The sequence below is a fragment of the Myotis brandtii genome, unplaced genomic scaffold, assembly GCF_000412655.1.
Source record: "Myotis brandtii unplaced genomic scaffold, ASM41265v1 scaffold457, whole genome shotgun sequence".
NCBI classification, from domain to species: Eukaryota; Metazoa; Chordata; class Mammalia; order Chiroptera; family Vespertilionidae; genus Myotis; species Myotis brandtii.
Window position 1 is genome coordinate 329,693 of NW_005367475.1, and position 24,370 is coordinate 354,062.

A 24,370-nucleotide genomic window follows, 5' to 3' on the forward strand; every position below is an offset into this window, starting at 1 on the left:
TTGCACTGTCCACCTCAGTTTAGTATTTTATTTTAGTGTTTTACGTTTCTGTGCTCCATTTCACACCTTTAACTGTGGAGTAGGAGATGTACTGAGGATTTTGGTTGTAAATGTGATAGTTCTTTTTTGTGAACATTTTGTCAAATTTGACTCAGGAGTCGTGCCTGAGAAAGAATCCGTGTGTTGTATGAATTTATACAATATGAGATTAATTAAAAGTGAATGTGCATATCTTTATACTCCTCTGTTTGGGTTTTAGCTGAATCAGTGGTGGGCTTCTTTAATGTAGCACATTGTCTTTTAAAGAGTCAGGGGTATTTTTCTATTAATACCTGTAGACCTATGACTGAACTGAAATTAGTTCTCTTGTTTCTGACTGTTTCCGAAGCTGCAGAAGGTTTGTTTTCCTTCCTGTCCCTATGTCCCCAACGAATGGCCTGGGTTCAGAGTTTGACTCAGTCCTTCTGGCTTCTCTGCTGCTTGCTTAGAATCGATGTGACTGGAAAGCTGTCTGAGTTTGGGGATTGTCAATGGCCCTAGCTCTCTGGTCTTGGATCAGAGGTGAACACGTGCTTTAAATCCCCATTTTCAGTGAAGACACGAGTGTGTCCATTGTTAGAACAGCAGTACTGTGTTAATGAAGGGGCCTGGACCAAAATGTCCTGGACTGTCATTTATACTTTGCCTGTGGCCTGATGTTAAATCAGTCCCTTGAGACTGGACTAGAGGGCCTAGATATCGCTCGCTCTCTCTCCCTCTCTCTCTCTCTCAAGTCCTGTGGATGGATGGTGGTAAGCACATCTCCATGAGGACGTTCTCGGTATTTGGGGCAGGACTATGACTGTGCCTTTTATTGAGGGATGCTTAATATCCTGGTTCCTATCACTGAATAACCACCATTCCTCTCCCTCCCCCACCACAGTGATGACCAAAAATGTTACCACATGCTTGCAAGCACCCCTTAGTGAGAACCACTCTAAAAGTTCTATTTTAAAGTAAAGGAATTAGCCTTCCAGGGGAATTTATCATTTAGATCCTGGTGACATTCATTAAACTCATAACTACCTCAAAGGCATATAATAACATGTAGCTTTGTTTGACTCACCTTTGAGTCTCATATCATATTATAGGTTTGTGGCCAAGACGAGAGTAAGAGATAGGCAGCTTTGGGGAAAACCAACTAAGGGAGATTGGTTTTTAAGTCTTTTTTTTCCTCGTTGACATAGAACGTGGCTGTCCTGCTAAGAGTACTCGATTCTACAAAATCCTCAGCCAGGAATGGCACTCCAGAAATAGGGGGTAAATAGTATAAAAGGAGATGGATTAGTGTATGGAGCCACGGTGGCCTGCCAACATAAGCTATGGTTTTAGAAATCTGAACTAGCTTAGTAATCAAATCCCCTAACCTTCTCACAGCCTTTCACGCCACAACTGCAGAGTAATTGCAGCTGGGCAGGTTTGATTTTAAACAGCCCCAGCTTTGTTTACTGCCTGCATCCTTGCTGAATGAAACCCAGTTTGAATTTCCAGTTGTCCCTTTCTACCCACATGCTTGTTATTGACTGATTTACTGGTTTAAAATTTTAATTTGTTAAAACAACATTTTGTTGCTGCTGCCATTGTTGAAAATCCTTAAAGTAACAACTGGACATTCCCCCCGGTTACTCCCCTTCTTCTCTAAACTCAGACAGGTTGGCCCAGCTGCTGTCTCTCCTTCTAAACAAAGGCCTGTACAGAATGCTGACTGTCGAAGGATTGCTCTAAATTTCCTGTTGATTTGGACCAAAAATGGAGGAATAGAGGGAACTGTAAAGATCATTTTCAGCTTAAAATTTGTCTTGAGTTGGTTTGGGGTTTGCTTCGTGTGGTTTTTTGTTGTTGTTGTTTTTAACATTTTTTTTATTGATTGCAGAGATAGGAAGGGAGAGGGAGAGAAAGTTAGAAACATCAATGATAAAACTCATCTATTGGTTGCCTTCTACACACCCCCTACTGGGGGTCAAGCCTGAAACCTGGGCATGTGCCCTGACTGGGAATCAAACTGTGATCTTCTGATTCATGGGTTGACACTCAACCACTGAGCCTCAGTGGCTGGGCTTGCTTCGTTTTTTAAAAGAGAGAACAAATGAGAGGCCAGCATAGCTTTTCTTAGATTTGAGCCCTATGGTGAAAAGCTGGTAGAACAGGTGGAGAATAATGAAAACAGTACTCCTGCCCCCCCCTCAGCCTGTGTGCTCTTGATTCTTGCACTAAACCAGAGCATGAAAAGATCAGGCCAACATTTCCCCTGTGTACACGCATGGAGGAAAGTTCCTGTTGAAGTCTGTTTACAAAGCACGATCTCATATTAAAGCAGTGTGCCCGCCGTCCATCTGGAATAACGTCTGAGGCCTCAGCCTGAAAGCGAAGGTCTGTCCACCATGCTCTCATCCTTAGTAACACCTAGAAGAGGCACTAAGCCCTGGCCATGTGAGGATTCCTGTGGCCAGACTTCCAGCCATTGGTTCACTTGTCCCTACCTGGGGTGGGCCATGGATGCCTGCTGGGGGCCACCAGGTGACAGAGGAAAGGTTACAAGAGGCCTTCGGTTTGTCCATTCCTTCCTTCTGTTAAGGAAGAAGCTCGAAGCATGTATGTAAGAGTACGTTTATGTCTCTTACAGAACAAAGCATTGCCTTGTTTTTGTAGCAAGACAGAGTATGCCTTAATGAAGTTTCAGGTTTGTTTTCTACTGGGTCCAAACTAAGAAAACTCATTGTAGCCGAGGCCTGGTTGTTGATCTCTTCCAGGATGGGGGGGAAAGCTGTTGTTTTTTGAACCAGGAGCATTCCCTTGTTTTATGTGCTATATATATATTTGTAAATGATTTTGGTTTTTAAAGAGGTGTTGATCTTTGCATTCTTTTTAAAACCCCTTTATGCTATATTGAGGGAAGCAAATGGGGAATACTGAAATAACTGGGAAATAGTGAGCTGAGGAAAGGGAGAAACAATTGAGTGTCCCTCTTCATGTTTCATTCATTTGTATTTATATCATTTGAGATCTCATTAGTTTCCCAACTATTGGCATCCCTGAAGTTGTCATAACTCATGTGGAGCCCTGGCTGCCCTCCAACTGCACCATCGGCTTGGGGTGCCCCCTCCTTGGTTGTTCAGGGGAGTCAGTGGAGAAAGGGAGTTCAGTGTTGCCCCTAGACTTAGCCTTCAGAGCTAAAGAGAGTACAGCTGCTGTCATTTTTATTTTTGTTGATATAATCAAATATGACCCCTAAGGCCTTCTAGTCCTCACATTCCATGAATTCTAGGTTTCCATGAGAGGCCATTATAGCAGACCTGTGAAATCGGATTTATTTTATACTTTATACTTCCCTGCCCCCAGCCCCATTGGCACTTTAATTTCAGCTTCTTCCCCCCTTTAAATCACCACCTTTTAACATGTTGTCTTTCTCAGTAGCCTGTGTGTGGGATTCAAAGGTGTGGCTAGCTTGGCATGTCGCATCGGAAGCCCTGTCCTTTTTCATGTCATAGTGGCCTTCGGCTTTCTCTAAACCTTCGTGGTCAGGGATCTGTTCCCTAGGTTCCCCGTGGTTGTGCCATTAGCTGGGCCAGCTCACAGTTAGCCGTGAGTGGGTAGCTTTTGTTCTGTGCTCTGTAAGTTTCTCCTTGGTCACAGTGAACCTATCACAAATGTTTCCCAGAATATCAGCTGTTCGGACTTAATAAATCCCAAATCTGTGTAATGTATCTACGCACTGTATGTGTTCCAGTAATCTACAGAATACTGGACCTATTTTATGTTTTTACTCATCCTTTTTAAAAGCATATTAGTGAGGTTCAGGGTCAATATCCATCATAAACCACTAACACGATTATTTTTTTCAATTAAAAGTTTGCTATAGCTAACAGAAAGCAAAGCTTGGTTTTATTTTTTTATTCTTGCAAATTCCAAAATTCTGTCACTTTGTTATAATCCAGTAATTCTAGTGCTTTAAGACTGTTGACTGGGAAAAAAAACTTAACGGCTTTATTGAGATATGATTCACATACCAATCAATTCACCCATTTAAATTGTACAATTGAATGGGTTTTGGACAAACATTGGACAAAATGTGCAGCCATCACCATAATCAATTTTAGAACATTTTTGTCACCCCCAAGGGAAACCCCATTCCCACTAATAGTCACAAAATAAGTTTTATTCCAGGATTTTTTTAAATCTTAGGCTTATTTTATTAACATTTTATTATTCTGAGTTTTATCATTTGTTTTCTAACCTTTTGAGTTTAAAATATGAAAATGCCTTGCATTTTCACAGAGCCTATATAAGAGGCAGCTCCCAGATTCAGGGTCAGAACCTCTGGACAAGGTCTCATTCTTTCTGAAACTCAGTTTCCCCATCTAAAGAAACAGAGATCATGTACCCCACCTCCTAAGAATGTGGTTGCAAGATCGTATGTCTGATTACTTTGTCAATTATAAATCATGAACCAAAATGGCCAACTATGTATTTCTCTTTTGTTGATTTTCTGTGGTATCTTAAGCACATTCCTTAAGAAAAATATTTTGCAAACTTGTAAATATTCAGACATACATGAGAATCTAATCTGTAGAACTGGAGAGCCTCAGTCCAGTTGTCTAATAGGGATGTGACTTTATGACGAAGCCAGCCAGTGCTCTCTGGGATCGCTCCTGACCTGCCAGGCAGACCAGCTTCAGATTCCCTGCTCTGGTTCAGGGAGGGGTGGGAGAGGGAAGCAGGGGACTCCAGTGCTCATGGAGAGGCTGTTCCAGTGTGTGAGGCTAGCCACCCTCACCCGCAGCTCTGGATCCATAGGGAGATTTACAGACCAGGCTTTCGCTCCCTCTTCTGTGGAGGAGAGCCTCCTCTTCGCTGGCACCCTTTATTCTGGTTTCCATAGTAACATCACTGCTGGGTCCTTCTTCCTCTTCACCTGCTCAAGATCTTGGGAAAATGTTAACCTTTTATTTAAATGTCCTTACTCTCTTTCTTTCACCAAGGACAAGGAGGAAGAATGGAGTCTCTTTTGAGAGATGGTCAGCCAGGCTTCCTGTTCAAAGATGGGACCCTCCCTCCGCTGTGCAGGCAGGAGTGTGGCTCATGCACATGCCTCCTGGTTGCCTTGGAACATACAGCTCCAGAAGGGGAGGAGCCAGTAACAGCACACAGACGTCACTCTTAACACGTTCTGCCTTTTACATTTTTCTTGCAGGAAGATCCACGCCTGAAATTTCCAGTACATTTGCGATCGAAGGCACCTTTAAACCCCAATGACCTTGGCCCTCTGCCTGTGAGTATACGTACTGGAGACACGTGGACACGTCTGAATATGTTTATTCATTTATCTGCCTAGTGTTGATGGAGAGGCCCTGTGACCTCTTTCTCCAGACTTTTGGCCCATTGGTCTATAATTTCTTAATAGAATCAGGTGTATGGCTGGATTCTAATCATACATACAACCAGCTAGTACATATGAAAGAGGTTTCTGAATTGGTAACTGTCAGTGGAAGGTAGACCTTGTAACTAGGATGTAGGAGGCATTCTTTACTGATGGCAATTTAAACAGCACACATTTATTTTGTAACATAGCAACCATAAGTTCAACCCATAATCTGATTTAATGAATAGGAACAAAAATATTAAAAATGGTGGGAGAGAAAGACATAGGTAATCACAGAAAGTTTTGTAAGTCATTTAGTCTGCAGATATTTTAAGCTTTCCTCCCTGGTTGATGGCTGTTTATAAAGCTAATTTTTTATCAGTTCTTTTTGGGAGCCTGAATGGGATTGAGCAATTTACTACAAAACTGGATTTTGAATGAAAATTTCGCCATGCATCCTCCTTGACCCACCCCCAATTAAAAATAAATAACCTTACAGGGGCAGGAAGGGGAGGGAAGATTCTAATACAATTTTTAAATGAAGAGCACTGGGAATTTTTTTATTGTTTTTTTCCAAACATAAGAACCTTTTCTGTTGCCTGGTGTGTGGTATATTATGGCAAAATTTGAAGCTAGGGAGGTTGTGATTCCATCTTTATTCATTAGGTTATACAAATATCCCTCTGCAAATCTGACTGGTTCTGGGTTTAGATGAGAGAGCCCAAACTGTGTCTAGAGAGTGAGTTTCAAAAGGAAATCATTGCCTGTGGTCTGGACCTGTTAGGTTCCTGAGTTTCAAGTAGCAAGTAGGTGCGGTTCAGACAATGAGAGCATACCAGCCCTCCCTTGAAAAGATTAAACAAGTCTTTTTGGTTCCCGAGTTTGAACAGTGAGAGTACACAACAGTGAAGTGCAAGTATTCGATTCTTCAACCAGTGATGACATGAGTAAAGCATCTGTCTCCAACATTTTTGTATTATCCCTCCTCCTCCTCCTTTTAGTACTTAGTACATATTTGTTTAATTAAGTGAGCTGTTCATCCCCAAACTCAACTGTTCCATGGGATGCCAAAGTTCCCATTTGAAGCTTTTGAAATAGCGATCCCTGTTTCCTGCTCAAGTGGTGAACGCATCCAAGACTGTGGATGTGTGCTTCAAGTGTGTTCCTAGATGTTGTTGAGGGTTAACTTGAAATGTTTGTGGTTTATTCTTAATGCAAAACTGTACCCTAGGAGGGAAGAGTAAGGTGTCATAATTTTGCCTTTGATTTTGGAACAGCTAACTAATTTTTGCATTCTCTCTCTCTCTTTCTTTCTCTCTCTCTCCTCTTCTCTCTCTCCTCTCTCTCTCTCTCTCTCTCTCTCTCTCGATACTAGCCCGGGTGGGAAGAAAGAATCCACTTGGATGGCCGAACATTTTATATCGATCATAGTAAGTAGGCACTGTTATGGACACAGGGATTGCAGGTAAAGGGAGGGGAAGGGTATTTCAAATATTAGAGTGAAAGCTTTGTCATTTTACTCTTTGTCTAGGCAGCCAGGTGTTATGTGGAGAGAATGGTACCAGAGAATCAGTGCCCTCGTACGGTACTGTGCATTCCCCCCACGTTTGCTGTAAAGTAGCCCAGCAAGCTTTCACCCAATTTGATCTTGTGACCTATTAACTTTTTTTTTATTTAAGAACTATTTTTTGGTTGATGACCCCTTGACTTTTGCGCTTTTAATAAATACACTCTGGTAATAGAAAATAAGATTAGAAGTGATGATTGAGTCCAAAATCTGGGTGTGTGCGGTGCTTGACGCAGCACACGTGTGTTTTAAACACCACCTTCACGGTCTCAGGGCCAGGTGCCCATTCTGACTTATTTTCTATTCATAGCATGTTTCCTTGCACCCAACACACTAATATATATGCAGTTCTTTTCTTGAAATTGTGATATATTTGCTGTAGACATTTGCTCCAGCACCTATGAAAAATGTGTGATTTCTCATTTCAACTAAAACTAATAAAGGTTTGCGTTTAGCCAGTTTTTTTCTTTCTTGAAGTAACACGTTCTCCATATTTGCACATCCCTTACAACTTCTGAAAATGTATAGGAAAAAGAAGTCTTTAAATAGATTTAAAGTTCAAATCACACATGCAGTGTGGTAGTATTTTGCTCCTTGTTGTCATTTGATTCATAAACAGTAAGTCTGAACCAGGTTTCCCCAGCCTCACATTGTCTTAACTCATCACACTGATTAGATAAGCACATTGATGAGCCAGTTGCTGGGGAATCTGGCCATGAGGGCGGGGCTTATCACCATCTTTTAGGCTTTTGTGAAACAGAGTTCAATTCATCTGCCTTTTCCCCAAAATCCAGTTTATAAAAAATGCAGAATTCTTATCTTTTTAAGAGGCTTTATCAGCCTAATAGGTACACTCCAAAATGGGTCTAGTTACCTGGTGGTGACATTGAGGAATTTCCTTACCTTCCAAATGAACCTCTTTTTCTAAACAGTTTTCCCACATCTGATTTCTGCCAAAATTCAGCATCTCATTTTGCTGTCTTGGGATAGAAACCAGGTCATCCTTATATGAGCCATTTACTGTGAAAGTGATCGCCTTGAGAGTTACTCAGCTGCCCTGTCTGCCAGCATCACTGGGACAGGTGGCTGCACTCTGAATGACAGGGACAGCAATGCCCTTCTCTTTTAAATAATTATGCTGTTTATTTTCTGCTTCATAAATTCTTAAGACATTAGACATTTTTAAGATTTATAATTTCAACAACTTTAAAGATTTAATCTCAGAAGAGATAATGCTCAGTACTAATCTTCTCTTTAGACGCCTTGATTTATTTAGTTGACATTTATCGAATGGCTCCTATGTCTCAAGCCTGGTGCAAAAGGTCAAGGGAAGATCTTGAACGGAATCTCTGCCTCTCTTAGGAATTGTGTGATTCTTCTTAAAGACCAGACATGCCCAGCAGCTGAGGAATTGGCCACAGATATCTTATATACTAAACTAGAAGAGAAAATTAAATTCTAGCGATGCTGTAAAATCCTATTTGAGTCTATTCTGCCCATAGCCTTTACCAAACCAGTAAACAGTAGCTAAATTGACTGAGTTTCTCATTCTTCTACTTCATTCTTGTCCCTTTATTTGAAAAAATGTCTTGAAGACAAAGCAAGTTTAGATTTTTAAAATTCTAGAGGAAAAAAATGGATAACTGGCCACCATATGTTCAAAAATTGACAATACTTGCAAAATTGATCTTTATGGTAACCACGCAGAAACTTGTATATTACTGAGAGCTTAGCCAACCGTAAAGGAACTTTGTTATCACCATCAGCTTCATTTGGTCATTAAAAATAATAACATATTGGACTCCTGTTACATATTAGGCTAGGAAATGTGTTAAGTGGTGGAGAGGAAGCTGCAGAGAGGAATAACATACACCCCGTCATCGAGGGACTTAGATTCTAGCAGGGAGTACCAGGGAGTATTAAATGCTGTATTAGAAGAAAGAACCCCTTGTTAATGTGAAAGCAGTAGAGGCAAAAGAGTGTACCTGCTTGCCAAGTGGCGCAGGGCACCAGGGATGGGGGAGACTGCAGGAAGGCCTTATGGAATGGATCACTCTTCAGGCATATTCCAAATGATGAATAAGACTAGTCACGCACACCCAGTGAAAAGTGATTCCAGCAGGGAGAAGGTGTGCAGGTGTATGAAGCTGTGCAGAGAAGTGCAGCAAGGTTGCCCATGGCCAGTGTGCAGAGAAAGCGGGGGTGGCACACCCATCAAGTTAAAGGCGGTCTGCCAGGTGTCGGTCCCTTCTGCAGGCAAGAGGGAGCTCCTGAGGGATTTTCCAGAGGAGGTGACAGTGGTCAGATTTGTTCTTTAGAAAGATCCTTTTGGCAGAGCTACATAGAGAGTTTTGAACAGGGATAAGACTGAGACCAGGGAAACCTAGAGAATGGTCCAGGGAAAGATGAGCACCCAGAAAGAAGTAGGGACAGTTTGGTCACCACCAGAGGTAAATGGCGAGGGAAGAAAAGGGATGTGTCAAGATTCCAGATTTGAACAGTGAATGGATTGTGATACTGTTAATCGAGAATACAGGATTCCATAAACGGTTTTGGTGTTGGAAGATTATGGGTTCAATTTTTAAAAAGTTGGGTTGAAGGTACCTATGGGGAATCTAGATGCAGATGTCAAGGGTGGCGCTTGAAATTGAGGTTTGGACTGAAGATTTGGGAGTTGTCATGTACAGGTAGTTATTAATTTATTTTCTGCTTTGATGACAATACCCAGTCCTTACAGTGATAGTCCAAGGCAGTTATTGCTCAGCTCTTTTATGTTTCCATTATTTGGTTTTCTTTTCTATTGTTCTCCATCACAGTAGCAACTTTTACTTTCCAAATCTTCCATTTTCAAGGTAAGGGACCCATCAAGGTTCTCTAGAACAGTTGAAGCATTTCATGTAAATTGTCTTCCAGCATACACAAATCTAGAATCATCATGTGCTTTGGTAACTTTATTTTAAGACTTTACTCTGCTTCTATTAAAATAATTTTAATACCAGACTCTGAAAAGTCCCTGGTATGGTCATTTAAACCAAATGTATTAGTTATTCTTGAGTTTACAGGAAATAATTAGAATCAGTATTTTTCTCAAATAATTTCCCATTTTTTTAAATCAACTTAGATTTCCTAAAACTCCAGAAAGAACTCATTCTTCCCCAGTCTATCCTCCACATTATCTTTCATGTGCGTTCATCTCTGCCCGCCCCCCCCCCACACACACACAGTAATCCATAAAGTCTTTTTGATTATGCAGAGTCACAAATCCCAAGTGATGCAGGGCAGCTCTTGTTCATTATCACCTGTACCACTGAAGTAGTGGTGTAGGTGGCTTTGAACAATTTTGTTAACATTGACTCTTTTGAAAGAAAGAAAACCACTTCTCACCAACATGGCCAAAAGGGAAGCCTTTCTCTAGAATCTTCCTCTGCAGTATGTAATTCTCCTTTTTTTGGACTGCCTTACTTATTGGCCGCTTCCATTGTTGTGTGCATATGAGTGACACATGCAATGGATTATTCATTTGTTCAGTGTAGGACTCTTAATTGAAAGCAGTTTTTCAAGACCATAAGCATAAGCAAAAGTATTTGAAATGAGAAAAAGTAATGTGTGTGTGTTAACTTTTGGCGGACTAAGACTTTTTGTGCCTTTTTTCAATTAAATGAATATCAAGATCAAATTATAAATCCTTGAAAGAACAGGGGTTTATAATTGAACTTTCAGCAGATTGCTTGCCAAAAACAGTGTAAATAGATGGTTTTACTTTAGTTGTGCGTTTTTGATTGTTTTTAACTAAACATTACATAGGAGGTCTGCCATACAGAGTATCGTTCTCTTCTAACCCTGAAATACTAAGATATTCTCTTCGGGGGCCAGGTTGGGGGACTAGACAGCTTTTGAAAAACAAGAAATAATTATTTCTAAAACATTTTTTACATAGAATAGATTTCAACAAATATGCTGATTTTTTTAATATTAATTTTCAGATAGCAAAATAACTCAGTGGGAAGACCCAAGACTGCAGAATCCAGCTATTACTGGCCCGGTCAGTATTCTCAAGTTCTGAATCTTCAGTGTAATATTTTGGTTGTATCAAAACACACATTTCTTGTATATTACTGCTCACCTTGGTGTAATTGAGTAATGTAACATTACTCCCATCTCCTCCTGATGGGAGTTTCCTGGTGAGGTACAACTACATTTGCCTTTTCATGTGGCTTTCATTATAAAGGAAAAGAAAATGATGTGATCGTGGTAGCTAAACTAAACATTTTCTTTTCTCATTTATAAAAGGATGGATTATAAGTGTAACAATCAACCCTGGCCGGTGTGGCTCAGTTGGTTGGAGCATCATCCTGTACACTGAAAGGTTGTGGGTTCGATCCCCGGTGGGGCGTGTACGGAAAGACACCTACTCGCTGTTTCTCTCATACATCCATGTCTCTCTCTGTCTGTCTCTCTGTTTCTATTTCTCTCTCTCTCCCTTCCCCTCTCTCTAAAAATCAGTAAAACATATCCTCAGGTGAGGATTACAAATAAATAATAAGTATTTTAAAAATAATAAAATATAAGTGAAACAATCAAATTGTCCTCTCTTCCTTTCTCTATGAGGCAAAGCCAGCCCTGTGTTTGCAGAGTTTTGTCATTTCTCTAGGCCAAGGGCAGTTCATGCATGCTAACCAAATCTAAGCTGTATTCTGAATCTCTTCCAGCGCTGAAACTCTGTAAAGGTTTGGGGGAGGTTGTCGCTAACCTCTGGAGCTGGCAGATAAGATAAGAATCTTTATCTCCGCTGACCCACTAACTTTCTCATAGTCCCTTCGTGTGTACCAGGTGGGAAAAGAACGAGTTCTGCCTTAGGTATGGTGCTGCCCCCTTGAAATGCTGCCACACAGTGTTCATAAGGAAGAGTGAGAACCCCTGGTCACTCGGCAGTAATGGACACTTGGTATCCAGCTCCTGGGTGGAGTTTGTAGAGTGGGGGCCACGCTCATCTCATCGGCGGGGAATGTACTAGCACCTCGTGTCGGTGGTTACAAGAGTGCAAGGAGATGATTTGGAATTTCAGGAAAGATACTGGAATCACAGAAGATGGCAAATGTGGGGTTCTTTTAAAAACTGGAGGAAGTTACATTTATTATATTTTGAGCACTGAGCTAAGAGGCCAATGGGTATTTTTAAAATACTAATGTCATGGCTTTGATCTGATTCAGTTCAAATTATGTTTTGATTATAAAGGTAAGTCCATTTGAAAACTTAAATGATATTAGAATGCAAGTGCACTTGATCGCTGTCATCTTTTAATTACCTGTTGGATCTGTTCATTTTGTTTACTCTGCTGCTTTCTGCATTTTACAACATGCCTAGTAATGCCTGGGTTAAAACAGTCAATTACTTTTTTTCCATGGAGCTTAATAAATGCCTGCCATTCTACCATGGCTTTCATTTTTATTTATTCGTAATCACAATAAGTTGTTAGAATAGCATTTTCTCTTCTCCATCATGAGCAACAGGTAAATTCAGTAAACAGAGCTGTTTTCAATTAGCAGAGGACTTTTGACATGATATTTCTCAGTCTTTTTCAAATCTTTTTTATGGTTTATTGATCATCTACATTCAGTCAAGCACGTAGTCTTGTTACTATTGAAAATTATCTAGCATAAATCCAGATAGATTTGGCCCCAAAAGTGATCTCGACTTAAAGAGGTTGGTTTACTCTTATCCTTATTAGTGTCATTTCTTTCAATAAGAAGAGTATGTTTATTTAGGTAATTATCAACTTAGTGTAGACATTTGGCTTTTGTCATCATTTAATCCTAAATATTTGGTCATTTCCATATGATTTTTCTCCTTGGCTTTTAAGTTATTTAGAATGTGCTTTTTAGTTTCTAAAACTATGGGAGAATTTTTGCCTGTTTCTTATTGATTTCTAATTGTATTGCATATGGTCAGAGAATATTGAATATAGAATATTGATTATCAGATATGCAATACGTCTTTGGAGGCTTGGCCATTTTTTGTAAATGTTCTTTTGAGTTTGAAAAGAATGTATGTTCTGTCTTTCTTGGGTATAGAACAGTTCTTTATATGTATACCATTAGATCAAGCCTGTGGTGTTCAAATTATCCATTTCGATTTCTACTGTTTTCCTGGCTGTTTTATCTAACCAAGATAGCTGTGTCAAACTCCCACGGTGACTGGCTTCATCAATCATTACATTCATTTTCTCTCCATTAGTATTTGTCTAGGACATATTTTCTGTCTCTTGCTGTGTTTTTTCTTTTCTTACCTTCTATTAGATTGATAGAGTACACTTTATTTTCTTTCATTTTTTAATACTTGCTTGGAAGTTGTATTTTCTATTTCAGTGCTCTTAGTGCTCACATTAAAATTTTTAACTGACATAATTGACTTAATGTCGAAATTAATCACTCTCTACTCTCCTCCTGGATAATATAGGACTTGAGGGAACGTTAGTGCCATTCTTCCCACTCCTATTTCTCATTGTTCAGTGGAGTTTTAAAACTACCTTCTGTTTAGCCCTGGCTGGATGACTCAGTTGGTTGGAGTGTCATCCTGTACACCAAAAGATTGCCAGTTCAATCTCCAGTCAGGGCGCCTACGGTAGGCAACCAGTCAATGTTTCTCTCCCTCTCCCTCTCCCTCCCCCCTATCCCCTCTCCCTCTCCCTGGCTCCTCTCTCTCCCCTCGCTCCTCTCTCCCTCTCCCCCTGCCTCCTTCCCTTACTCCCTCTAAAAATCCAGGATTTAAAAAACAACTACCTTGTCTTTAAACTTTCCAAATTCTCATTAGTATTTTATATTTTCTTTTTTTTAGCAGTCAGTACTTACTTAATTTTACTTAGATGTAAACAGATTTCTTTGCCCACCACTGATCTTTACATCCCCTTTTTTCTAGGTTAAGTTTTGTTCTTAATGACATATAACCTCTAGCTCATAATTCTCAAAGTGTGGTCTACAGATCACTATCGTCCAGAAACTTGTTAGAGATGCAGATTTGGGGCCCCATCCCAGACCTACTGAAAACTAGCAACTTTGGGAGTAGGTCCAGCAATCTTTCTTTTAACAAACCCTCCCAGGGATTTTGATGTTCACCCAAGTTCGAGAACCTCTGCTCTAACAGCAAATTCAGTGGGAGCCTGAGTGGTCAACTCGCTTAGTCTGAGAGGACTTACTTGACCTCTCTGTGAAATGATAGTTTAGCTCATTCATTATAAAATTCTTGGTTAACAGTTATTTTTCTTCAGATCTTTGGAGATATTTTTTCATATCTTCTGATCTTCTTAACTAATTATGAGAAGTTGCCAATCAATTATCTTTTTTTATAGGTAACTCTCTTTGATGATTTTGAATTTTTATCTGTGTCTTTGATGTTCTGCAAGTTTACTGTATTGTAAGTGTGGGTTTTTAAAAATTTATTCTGCCTTGAACTCATTGTGATTCTTCAGTATGGGGACCATGTCTTTTCTTCATTCTGGAAAATTCTCAGCGGTTATGTCTTTACTTGTTGCATCTTTCACATTCTTTCAAAATATCTGTATCAGTAACTTTGGGTAATTGATTCACTTTCACAACTATCTTATCTCTTAGCTTTCACATGTCTGCCTCTCTTTATTGCTGTATATAATGGGCTCAGCTCTTCCAGTTAAGTCTTTCTTAAGCTCTTTATATAATCTCTTTATCAGTTCATTTTCTCTATTATTTCGGTGACTGTTTAATTGCTCAAAGTTCTATCTGCTCTTTTTAAATTTGCTTAGTCTTTTTAGCTATTTTTCTGTCCTGTTCTTTATTTTTTTTATTTTTATTGATACTTCCAACTCTTTAATCATTCTTAAAATAGCCTCTTTATAGCCTTTTTCAGATTATCCTATTAACTCTGGTCCCAGGAATATAAACTATGCCCAGATGTTATATCTGTAGACTCTCCTCAATGGTAGTTTATTACCTAGTTCCATTTAGAATTTGTGTGTATGCTCATCTTCATTTTTTTTTTCCACATGGGGCTTTTATAAGTTCTGACCTGTATTTTCTGTTAACTACTTACCTTGGCTTCATTCACCCCCAATTACCATAACTATGGATTTCATACCCACTTTGGTGTAGCCTTGGAGTATGAATTTATTACAGGTCTGTTTCTTTTTCTTTTTCTTCCATTTATGGTCCTGGACAGAAGGTAAGCTTCCTTGCAACTTTCCTGGGCCAGTGGGTAGAGTTTTCTTGTCCCCTTTTCAGGTGTAAGTTTTAGCAGGGAACTCTGTTCTGACTGCCTAGTCATGCAGACTGTTGGCCAAGTTCTGTGCCCCCATGAGGGTTAAAACCCAAGCCCCAGCACCTGTGTCTAGGTCCAGTGCCCACTTAGTTCTCTATTTTGAGTCTTTCTGTTTATCTGGTACCTAGAGTTTCTCTTTTTCCCAAATTTTAAAAATATATATTATGGGGGAGGGGACCCTTTCTGTGTCCGCCCAGCACACATTATTGTACGTCAATACGCTGTCTGTATAGCAAACATCACCATTGAAAGCATTTGTAAAGTGCTCCCCATGCTTGCTGCTCTTATGAGTACTATCTTGTGCTTGTGTGACACTTTGTACTTTTCTGAGAACTTTATAATCAGCTGCTTTGACACTCTCAGCCACCCTCTCGGAATGATAGGGAAGATGTTGTTATTCCCAGTTTGTCAAAAGATCAGAAAGCGAATTGTGTTGCCAAAACTTACAGCAAATGTCAGACTTGGGACTAGAGCCCCAGTTGTGCTAACCTCACCATTGTCCCCAGGCCAGACATGAGCCTTTCTCTACAGAAGACTCCAGAACCAACTGGACAATAATGACATGAAAACATGTAGAACCGTCTTACACACTAAGTCAGGTTCTCATTTTGCTCAAGAGAGAAAGAATATGTGATGCTGAGCAAAAGGGCCTGTGATTATTTTTAAATAGGCTTATCTTACAAATTAAATTACAGTGGGGCCTTGACTTACGAGTTTAATTCGTTCCGAGACCGAGCTCGTAAGGAGCTCGTTAACTCAAATTACTCTATCAACTCAATGCAAAAAATCCGCCGAGAGACAGCTGGTATCTCAAAAAACTCGTTAGTCAGGACACTCGTAAGTCAAGGCCCCACTGTATGTGTAAGAAAATAAGGTGTCATATTTTCAAAAGAGAATAAATAATTTGGCCAAAACAAGAAATACATGACACACATAATTGTGTTCAGAGGCTGCACATAGGGACATCTTTGTCCTGTGACATTATTTGGATCTTTTCAGGAGGAGGAGTTAAAAACCTCCTCTCCTTATTCCATTATCAGAACTACCTCTAGATGGAGGAGGATAATGATTTTTCAACCTTCATGCATCATTCCACTTAAGAAGAAAGGCCAGAAATATCCCAGTATCTCACTTCCACCCACATCTAGTCAGCACCTACCATGTTATAAGTCAGACAAGGGAATGATAAGTCAGATATCACGAGCTAGGGGCAATTTGCAGTAAATTTCATGGGAAATTTGTCCTTTAAGACAAACTTTACAAGGATGAATGTTTAAGCCTTTTTTTAACATTTTCAAGGGCGGAACCAAAACAAAGAATAATTGCTGGGAATCGTAGATTTGTAGAAATGGAAGGACCTTAAAGTTCATCTCTTCAAATCCTTCTGCGTAACTGGGAAGTAGTGCCATCAAGGAGAGGTTGTCATGGAGCTAGCTGGCAGGAGTCTGTCCTAGAAGTCAGGTTTTCTAAAGCTGGCAAGGGATAATGAAAGGAAATCCATTTTTAGGTTATTTCCCCTCTATTACAGTTAATCATAGAACATCAACCAAACACTTTGCCTTCTCAAGGTTTTGCACCCACTGTCCCTGTCAAAATTTGTTCCCTCTGGTCACTGGTTTCTGCTCAGGTATCCCTTTCTCAGAACTGCCTTTCCTAACCACCTCATATAAAATAGCCTCCCGGGAACTCTATCATTTTTTTTCTTATAGTGTTTATCACTACTTATTCACTTATTTCTTATTTATTACCTATTGCTCCCAATTGCTTGTAATCTCCGGGAGAGAATAGGGCAAGAATTCTTTGGTTGATGTACCATTATTTCTCTAGCACCTAAAATGCCTGGCACAGACTAAGTAATACCTGTTGAATGAATTAGCAAATGAACCACCAAAGAATGAATAAATAAACTGGATAGAAAAGCTTTTGTTATGCGATATAGTATTGCTAGAGCAAACAACATCATAATGTCTTTATTGGCTTATTTCACAACATTGTCTCCTTTTTCTTATACTAGTAGTTAGTTGTCCAGATAGTGACAAAGTTTCTACCTTTCCTAGAATAAAAATTCACACACGATTTCATCAGACTAAACACTGTCCAGAATAAATATGATATGTGGTCAAATCCAGTGTTCAGTGGAAAAGCAAATAAAGAGTGGGTTGAAAACTAAAACCATTCGTAGTATAAATTGTCTTAAGATATATCAATATGATGTCTGTTGCTCTTGAATTACAAAGCAAAACACTGGCATGATCAGTGTTTGCTATGACTGGTTATATGTTTTTGTTTTGGCTGAGTTATTTGTGTGATCGTCTTAAAAACAGTAGAAAGGAGGGAGGCTTATGTTTTTCATTTCTCCTCTTTCTGGACAAGAATAAGAAGGTGAAGGTAGAAGGTTTGGAGTCTGGAGACACTTTTCTAAGGATCAGTATATTTTATTAACTTAGCCCCAAATTATATCAGCAGAAATATTCTTGCCCGAATGCACACTATTTGCCAAAAAAGCAATGAGTCATTCTGAGTTTGAGGCTGCCATAGTTATGTCCATGTATATGCAAAAGCCAGTCCTCTCTGCTTCATTAAAAAAAAAAAAAAAAAAAAAAAAAAAAAAAAAAAAAGGTAAGCCTTTTCAATAGCCTGAAGTCAGGACTCTGGCTATTGTAAGCTACTTTATAACATAGCAAATAGAGAATATTTAAATGACTATATTAAAATGTTATTTGCCTAAAGAGATTCCAGAATTTTTGAGTAATGATAGCTCAGTTACCGAGCCCACTCCTGTGATACCGTAACTCTGCTTCACAGATAAGGCATTAAGATATAAAGAAACCCTCACCCAAGACTACTTACTAAATAGTAAGAGGCAAACCTTCTGACCCCCAAATGGGAGACTTTTCCTGAGTGCTCTCTACCTGGTCTTACAGTCCTTGATCAGAATGTCAGTCCAGTTGCTTTTCTGCTCATTATATTTCCTCCCAAAGATTTTTAAAAGCAGGATTAGTCATTGGTCATTGGGGTTGTATGTTAAAATGTCATAGCCAACTCTTATCTCAATGACAGGAGAAAAATAAAGATTACACCTGACTCATATCCAGACAGAAGTCACATTGGAAAGTGTATTTTATGTAGCGTATCCCTAAATGACTTATTAAATATCAACATAGTTGTTTTCAGGGGTGAAAGCCGCCCTATTCAATGCTGCCTTAATCATTTCTAGAACTTTCCCATGTGCTATATACATAGACATATTAATTTCAATGATAATATGGAGAATGAGAATTTTAAGGTGTATGATTAATGAAGTTCTCTGAATGTTGGCTCAGTTTACATAAAGTTGCAAGTGTTATTTCCCCTCATTTACATGTATAAATTTATCTTCTAGGCGGTTCCTTACTCCAGAGAATTTAAGCAGAAATATGACTACTTTAGGAAGAAATTAAAGAAACCTGTGAGTAACATGTCTTCCAAAAATGCTATTTCAGTCCTTTGTAAGTTACCAAAGTTACTTCAGTGCAAGCGACTTGTTTGTTATTTTTCTGTGTGTACTAAGAATATAAACTTCCTTTTTTTACTGCACTTTGATCCGCCTGGATCTTCCACCTGAATTTTCTTTTTAACAGAAATGGTAAGTGAAGATTGGCTGGTATTACATATCAAATCACCTGAAGGGTAATTTCTTATGTAATATGTAAAAAGATAGAAATGATTTTATGGGAAATAGAATAATTTAGGATCTAGTCGAAAAATTCTGAGAAGTCTATGCAGTTGTTATGGTTATCCTATTTAATAAAACCTAGATCCTAGTTAGAAAAATGTTCAAGCCCTTCCCTTTAAATTCAGAAGTATAATTTTAATTATACTTACTACAGTACGATTTATAATATTTGATTATATTTGGTATATTAAGACTAAGTGTAATTTTCAAATGAAAATTCTCAATGGGAAACCCTATACAATTTCTACAAAACTGAGAAACCCAATAAGGTTTTTACAGGCAGTGATTTAAATCACAGTATTTTCTACTGACACATCATCCCAAATATTTCAATATAGGTTTTCCGTTTTACTTTGTTATTTCACTTCTGTGATACAGGTTTTACCAGTTTTCTTCTCCGTTTGTGCATTCACTGTTTGGGGTCTGGGATGTTTTGTGTTGTTTGGTGTCACCATTTCTCGGCTTCTTCCCACTGGGGAAAGACCCTCACTCAGGTCTCCCCAGTTTGCCTGTGCTCCATCACTGTCTCTCCTGCTCCAATCCTCAGTCGGAGCCTCACTTTTGAGGCATCTGCTCTGGGTGCGGCACTGGGGATAGAGATGCAAGAGAGACAGCCTCTGCCTCGGGAGCTCCCACTTAGGAGTTCTGTCCTCCCAACATCCTCATGCAACTAGCTCTTGGTGACTGCTTTTGAAATGACTCAAGTTTAAACACATAAAATCCCCAGTTTCTCAGTGAGTCACCTGCATTCCCCTAGTCATAAGGGGTGACTTTAGGGACTTCACTCTGTGTCACTCCGGGTGGCACTTTCACTGACTCTGCAAATCTGTTTCATGGCAAAGCTGCCCTATCCCTCATTTTTCCAGGAAGCAGTTACAACCTGTCAAGTGCTTTTTTGTTTTCATATTTATTAACTATGGACTGTGGGATGCTTTCCCACAATTTGGCATGATCATCAGGGTCCCACTCCCCATGGTAGCAGAATCAGCGTGTGGACCGTGCCTACCAGCTGGAGTTTAGCATGCTCCCATCCTGGCCAGGTGGGGACTATTGAGGGTTTTGATTGCTTGGACTGAAGTCACTTCCCTTGACAGAAACAGTATATACAGTTAACCATGTTTCAGTTGCTGCTGGGCGTTTAAGCACCCCACAATTGTTCATAAACGGGGAAGATGACTGCTCAGCAGACTTTCTTCTGCAGCACATGCTGCCGGCTCAGTCTGATGGCTGCTGGTGGCCGCTGTTTGTCTCAGTGAGGCTTTCTGACTGTGCAAGGAAACCTCCATAAGGGAGGGACGCTCAGTTGGAACCATTCTTCCCTGCTGGTTTATTTGAAGACTGCCATCGTTTCTCTCCTGTGAAGTAAAGTGCATATTTAGTGTATGATTATGTGCTTTTTTTTTCTTTTGTGTAGGCTGATATTCCAAATAGATTTGAAATGAAACTTCACAGAAATAACATTTTTGAAGAGTCCTATCGGAGGATCATGTCTGTGAAAAGACCAGATGTCCTAAAAGCTAGACTGTGGATTGAATTTGAATCAGAGAAAGGTCTCGACTATGGGGGTGTGGCCAGAGAATGGTTCTTCTTACTGTCCAAAGAGATGTTCAACCCCTACTATGGTCTCTTCGAATACTCCGCAACGTAAGTATATGGAGCAAATTCAGAATGTGTCCCACTGAAACAGTTTTATTCTTGATAGTTTCAGCTTGTGAAAGAGTAAGTGGCTCACTCATTTGAAATGAATTAACACTGCTGTTTTCAGTCCCCACTCCCCTTTACCACCAACCCACACACCCCATAAGTCTAGAACAGGTTCTGACTCTACCTGATGAGATAATGTACTCTGAACGCCAAAAAACGATTTTTCTCTTGTCTGTTGGGTTCACTTAATTGAAATTAAAAGTATGCTGAGTACTTATGGTAAGGAACAAGAGGCAATTTTCATTCGTAATGTTATGTTAATTCAGGAGAATTTGTCAATGTCAGAATTCAGATAGTCATTGTCATCTCATGGACAAAAATAGTTTCTGAAGGAACACTAGTTAAAGGCAAATTATGATGACTTTGAGGAGGACCTATTCTTCTGGCTCCAAAGGACGGCGCCCTGGTCCTGTAAGGGAAGAACCAGGTTCCCTGGGCATTAGGACTTCATCATTGCCCGGCATGGAAACTGAAACAGACTCAGCTGCTTTCTCAGGACTCCAACATTGCCTGCTTACCAGGCCACCGCTCCTCCTGCAGGCTGTGAACACAAGTACCTGTAGAGTAGTTGTTGGCCTTGCCAAAAGGCAACCTTGCTAGAGTCTAAGGGACATGGATTCTTCCACATCTCCCACTCTCTCCTGGGGCTCTGTTGGAAGGCAGACTCAGGATCCTGCCCAGTTGTTCTAGCCAAGAATCACCCAGCTTGTTTATTGTCCCATGAGAAAGATCACTATGTAAAATTGATCACAACCATTGAAGTGGCAGGCAGGGCAAGAAGGGAGAAGGGGACAGGATCCTCACCTCTCAGATCCCCTAAAAGAATCTGTCTATGGAGCCCAATTGGAAAACCAGTGATCCTCATGATTTTGAGATCAGAGACGGACATGTAAACATTTTTGTGGTTTATGGTTTTAAGACAGCCATATGCTGTTACCAATGCCCTTGGGGCTGTCAGGGCCCAGCGGTGGTCAGACCAAACATTGGGCCCGAAGGAAAAATGTTCATCTCCAAACCACATGCCTCTCAAAGGAACAAATCCTCCTTCTCCTCGGAGAACCTGAAGTAAGTACTCACATCATTGCAATCCGTGCACAGTCCCTTTATTATGTGGTGATTCGCACCTTCCCAAGATACTTGGCTGAACCATATGCAACTGACATTTATGTAAATCAAAAATAGTCAAATATCAACACTCTCTTACGGTTTAACTTACAAAGGGCATGTGCACCAACTCCAGGGGAACTCAGTCGTTGGTGACAGAAAGAGGCTAACTAAATGGTAAGTCCCATTCCCTAGCTCATGCCTTTCCCCATCAGGAGCAGAGTATCTGCAAAAAAAGCATTAGCACCATAAAAGCTAATGACAGGCAGCAAAGAAAGATGCAGATTTTTGTGTTTCTTCTTTAAAAATACAATTGGGCTTTTTCTCTCTCTTCCTCCCCCAAGGGACAACTACACACTTCAGATCAACCCCAATTCAGGCCTCTGTAATGAAGACCATTTGTCCTATTTCACTTTTATTGGAAGAGTGGCTGGTCTGGCAGTATTTCATGGGAAACTTTTAGATGGTAAGTTATTAAAAAGTTTTGAAGTCATCAAAATAGGACAGTGTTATTTATGGTTCCTTATTAGGTGACTCATCTTTCCCATCATAGATGTTAAGCAAAAGCTCCACTGGTTCTGTGTAATTCAATTATTTTTATGTTTTGCCTGTAACGGAGGTGTTTTTCACTGGAGTCATCTTAATTTGAGCACTGACAGTATAGTGTCTACACAGTTTAAAAATTTTTTACAAAACAAACAAGTGTGAAGCACAGAACATTCTGTGATTGTTTTTTGCTTTTAAGAACAACTTCTCATATTTTTAGGGAGAGCTAGATTTGGTGACAGATGGAAAAGCTAATTGAAAAGTTAATCAAAATGATCAGATTCATCGTTATTCTGCTGTTGTTTCAAATTGTTATTTTATTTGAATGTGAAGAGACTGTAAATATTTATTATTTTTATTTGAATGGTAAGAGACTGTCAGTAATGTTATGCTGAGCTAAGACCTTGACCCACAAATGGCACAAAGTAATCTCGTTCTTATTTAAAACATGTAAGCCATGGAAGAATCTCAGGGTCCCTTGTTAGAAGTCAGACCCCTCCCCTGGCCATATCTATTAGGCTTGTAATAGAGAGTTCTTATGTATTTGGTCATTTCCAAAGTATTGCCCTTGAGAAAGGACACTATTTAAATCATTGAAGGGGAATTTAAAATATTTTTGAAAGATTTGGGGATAAAATTGTTGAGGATAGAAGAGAGAATAAGATTTGAGGTTGGCAATACAGCTACTATAGAGAGAGGTGCAGGGAAGTAATGTTAATTGTGTCTGTGGAACCTTAGCTATTCCAGTAAATAATTGATGTACCCTCTGTACTTCATCCTTTAGTATATTTTTACTGGTACTTGCTGGCTGATTTTGATCCTCTGATTTCAATGTGTTATTTTTACTTGGGGGAAATAAGCAATTTTTTTTCATGGGAAAGAAACGGCACTCTTTCTGTATATGTACGCTGTGTGAATATATTTTAATTTGCTACACTGGCGTCGTGCCATAGATTATTTCAGCTGTTCAAATTCACTTCATCCTTTTCTTAGAAGGTCAGTCTGTACACCTTCTGCCAAGTGAGAACACATCCTTAGTGGCTGTGGGGAAATAGAAGTGTCAGATATGATCCTGACTCAGTGAACTTAAAATCTAGTGGGCAAACAAAAATCGTAAGTGACAGAGTCCAATCGGAAGGGCCATAGGGGATCCAACAAGGAAATGAGGAAACCCTGATTTGCCTGGAGGGCCCAGAGCACTTCAACAGGATTAGGCCCAGCTTTCGAGGGGTTGGGGGTGGGGGGGATTTGAACATTTAGAAGCTGGGACCATTTCAGAAGAGCAAGGATTGGCTGAGTCAAGGCTTATGGAGGGAGTAATGGAAAGCAGCAGGAACAAGTGGGGGAATCTAGGACACTACTGCCAAAGGTGATACCAGTGTACGTCAGGAATTGCAGAATTGAGGACCAAAATGCCCTTAAAAATGCGAATGCCCCTGTAGGCAGAGTACACATATGCCACAGCCAGCCCACACTCCCTTGTATCGGCTTCATCCTCTGCCTCCTGAGACACCGAAGGTGTTTGAGTCTACAGCCTAGGGCCACCTGAGCCAGTGTGAATAGGAATACGCTGCAGAGGGTTGGTGACTGATTAGATGGGGGTGGGGGCTGAGGTTCCAACACCCCAATGAGGAGGCATGTGATGCTGACCTGCCTGTGGACAGGTGGATTGGGGGGCCCTGCGGAACACCTGGGTGATGGTGTCCTCACTGCCATTGCCTCACTCAGGCCTTCATCATCCCTGCCCTAGAAGATTGCAAAGCCTCCTAAGTGGTCTCCTCATGTCCTCTTGTCCCCTTCCTGCTTTTTCCCCATGCCTGCCCCAGGAGTGGTCCTGATATGGAGATGAAATCACCTGGCCTTCCAGGGACTGCCCGGGGCCCTCATTCAGGCAGCAGCCCAAACTGCCCCGCACCCCACACAAGCTGCCCACTCCCCAGTCCCTTCTCTAGCCTGTCCTCCCCAGGACACCTTGTGCTTCCTCCCTGACAGACCACTCACAAGTCCCGATCTTGTCCCTCACTTAGAGTGCCCTCTGTCCCCTATTCAT

The 24,370-nt window shown here is 40.2% G+C and overlaps 1 protein-coding gene across 13 annotated transcripts in view; it reads left to right on the forward strand.

Annotated features, from left to right (window-relative positions):
• The window catches only part of NEDD4L (neural precursor cell expressed, developmentally down-regulated 4-like, E3 ubiquitin protein ligase), a 226,330-nt gene that overhangs the window by 181,059 nt on the left and 20,901 nt on the right, over positions 1-24,370 (forward strand). For 7 of the 13 annotated variants that reach the window (XM_014546927.1, XM_005875282.2, XM_005875280.2 and 4 more), the window contains 6 exons: positions 5,231-5,308; positions 6,774-6,828; positions 10,949-11,007; positions 18,634-18,699; positions 20,381-20,610; positions 22,119-22,240. In XM_014546927.1, the coding sequence (XP_014402413.1) occupies positions 5,231-5,308; positions 6,774-6,828; positions 10,949-11,007; positions 18,634-18,699; positions 20,381-20,610; positions 22,119-22,240 (610 nt within the window). Of the gene's footprint in view, positions 1-5,230; positions 5,309-6,773; positions 6,829-10,948; positions 11,008-15,152; positions 15,156-18,633; positions 18,700-20,380; positions 20,611-22,118; positions 22,241-24,370 lie in introns of all 13 variants that reach the window. The other 6 variants (XM_005875279.2, XM_005875278.2, XM_005875283.2 and 3 more) reach the window with 1 other exon arrangement.